Genomic DNA, 2,500 nt, shown 5'->3' on the forward strand with positions numbered 1-2,500 from the left:
ACTCTTGTACACTTGAAATGGTGTCAGTGGGCTTAAACGATGCCTGAATCACATTGTTGTCAGGGAAATATATCCGCAACTGAGTCACTGGGTACTGGTTGAGTGCAGACAAAACTTTGGCACTTTCTTCCATTTCTCTCATTTGTAGTGTCATTAAGGGAGTTTCATTTAGTTCTTTCCTGAAATAGTAAATAAGGATAAAATATAACAAGTCCCTTTCTTAAAATCTAAGTTAAGTAACAAGACAGAACTACAGGTCATTTCTCAGATTTCATTGAGAAAAAAAAAAATGTGAAAGGCACTTACAGAATCTTTTGCTGCTCACAATAGAGGTTTTTTACTTCATTCACAGACAGCTCAAAGAAATCATCACTTTCATCTTGAAGTCTGGTGGTTGGAGCATCATCCATATTGAAGAGGATTGCATCATGGGAGCCAAACTTGACAAGGAAAAGAAATTTTTTAACATTTGGTAGAAAAGGCCACAATGCATAAACTAGGTTCACTGAAAAGGAGACAACAGTTATGAAATTCTCCTGGAGTTCAACTTCAGGGCTGAAGAGGAAAGGCAGATAGGGGGAGTGTTTGATCTAGTGAGAAATGGGTGCAGCATGATAGGGTCCTGATGATTGGATCCTAAGGGTGGGGTTCACTGGGTGTTACTTTTGTGTACGGTGGATTGTTTTAGGCTAGCCGGGTGGCTGGAGGTGGCTTCAAGGTTTACTTTTAATGGCTACAACATTTTTTTCGTTGTGTGGGTTGCTTGTAATCTTAGCTGTCAATGGCGTTCTGTGGATTTCTTTCGGTTTTCGGCTCGGGTTGGGGTGTTCCGGATGTTGGTTATATTTTGTTGAGTTTATCTTGGGTAAGTGGGTGTTTTTGGGGAGGAAGATGGTTGGTGCCAGTAGGGTTTTGGGGGTAATTGCGTAAGGTGGAGGGGGTGGGGTTGGTAAGGTGTAGATGTTAAGGTTTGTGGATGATCGCTGTCGAGTGATGGTGGTTGGGGGGGGTGTTGAATGAGAGGGTAATTTTTGTTTATTTGTTAGTTGTTGGTTTTTTTTATTGCTGGTTTTTGTTGTGTGTGTGGTGTGTGTTGTGTGTGTGATGTTTGTGTGTGTTGTGTGTGTTGTGTGTGAGGTGTGTTGTATTGTGTGTCGGGGTTGTGTGTGTGTGTGGTGGGGGCATTTGGGGTGTGTGTTAGTGTGGGTGTGTGGTGTTTGTGTGTGTGAGTGTGTATGTGTGTGTGGTTAAGTATGTATGTATGGTATGTATGTATGTATTTACTGTATGTATTATGTCTGATGTAATGTAATGTCTGACTGTACGTCATGTATGTTATTGACATACATTCTTTACATATAATGATAGACTTACTTACTTATTTTTTTTTTTCATTGTATACATAATATATATAATAATTTTTTTAGTCTTTAATATTTTTTAGATGATATTTACATTTATATTCTATGATAAAATATGTTTATATTTTTTATAGTATATTTATATACAATATAATATTTGTGTATATTTATATTATATTTATTTCTATTTAATTATATACTTGTTTTTATATATATTATAATTATTTATATATATTTTTATAAAAATTTATTTTATGATATTTTTTTTATTATAGATATTTTTATATTATTTTTTATTATATTTTTATATTAATATTTAATACTATATTTTTTATATTCTATATATCCATATTATATTTTTCTTATTTACATTTATATTTCTTATATATATAATAATAAAATATTTATATAATATTTACATATATATTATAATTTATACTATATAATTTTTACATATTTAATATATACATATATTTATAATCTATATATAATATATATACATAATATATATAAAAATTTTTATTACTTTATATAAATATATATATACTATATATATATAATATATTCATATTTACTATTGATATCTAATATTATACTTATATATATAATATATATACATAATATATATTACATTTATATTATACTATATACAAATATATATATAATATATCCATATATATATATATAATATACTATATATACAAATTTTATATCTATAATATATCCATTATATATATATATATTATATATATATATATATATATTATATATATATAATATTATACGTGTATAGATATATATTGATATTTAAAAATATATATATGATATAATATAATACATGTGGGTATTTATGAATATATAATTTTTATATTTTTTATAATTATTTATATATATATATTTTAAAATTTATTTTAATTTTGTCTTTTTTTTTTTTTGGGTTGGTTTGTGTCTATATATATATATATTTATTATATATATATATATTTATATATATATTATTTACATAACAAATACGTGTGTGGAATATATACTATATATATTTTTTTATATATATTATATATATATATATATTATATATATATTTGTTATATATATATGTATATATTATATATATCTATTATATATCTCTCTCTCTCTAT

General features: G+C 26.2%; 1 protein-coding gene across 1 annotated transcript in view; it reads right to left on the minus strand.

Moving 5' to 3' along the window:
* LOC125041232 (tether containing UBX domain for GLUT4-like) overlaps nucleotides 1–2,500 on the minus strand; it is a 23,255-nt gene that overhangs the window by 1,385 nt on the left and 19,370 nt on the right. Inside the window, exons 8-9 of the mRNA XM_047636074.1 lie at nucleotides 307–440; nucleotides 1–179 (exon numbers count right to left, since the gene is read on the minus strand). The exon at nucleotides 1–179 is cut by the window's left edge and continues 45 nt beyond it. Of these exons, the coding sequence (XP_047492030.1) occupies nucleotides 1–179; nucleotides 307–440 (313 nt within the window). The remainder of the gene's footprint in view (nucleotides 180–306; nucleotides 441–2,500) is intronic.

The sequence above is a fragment of the Penaeus chinensis genome, chromosome 3 (genome assembly GCF_019202785.1).
Source record: "Penaeus chinensis breed Huanghai No. 1 chromosome 3, ASM1920278v2, whole genome shotgun sequence".
Lineage (NCBI taxonomy): Eukaryota > Metazoa > Arthropoda > Malacostraca > Decapoda > Penaeidae > Penaeus > Penaeus chinensis.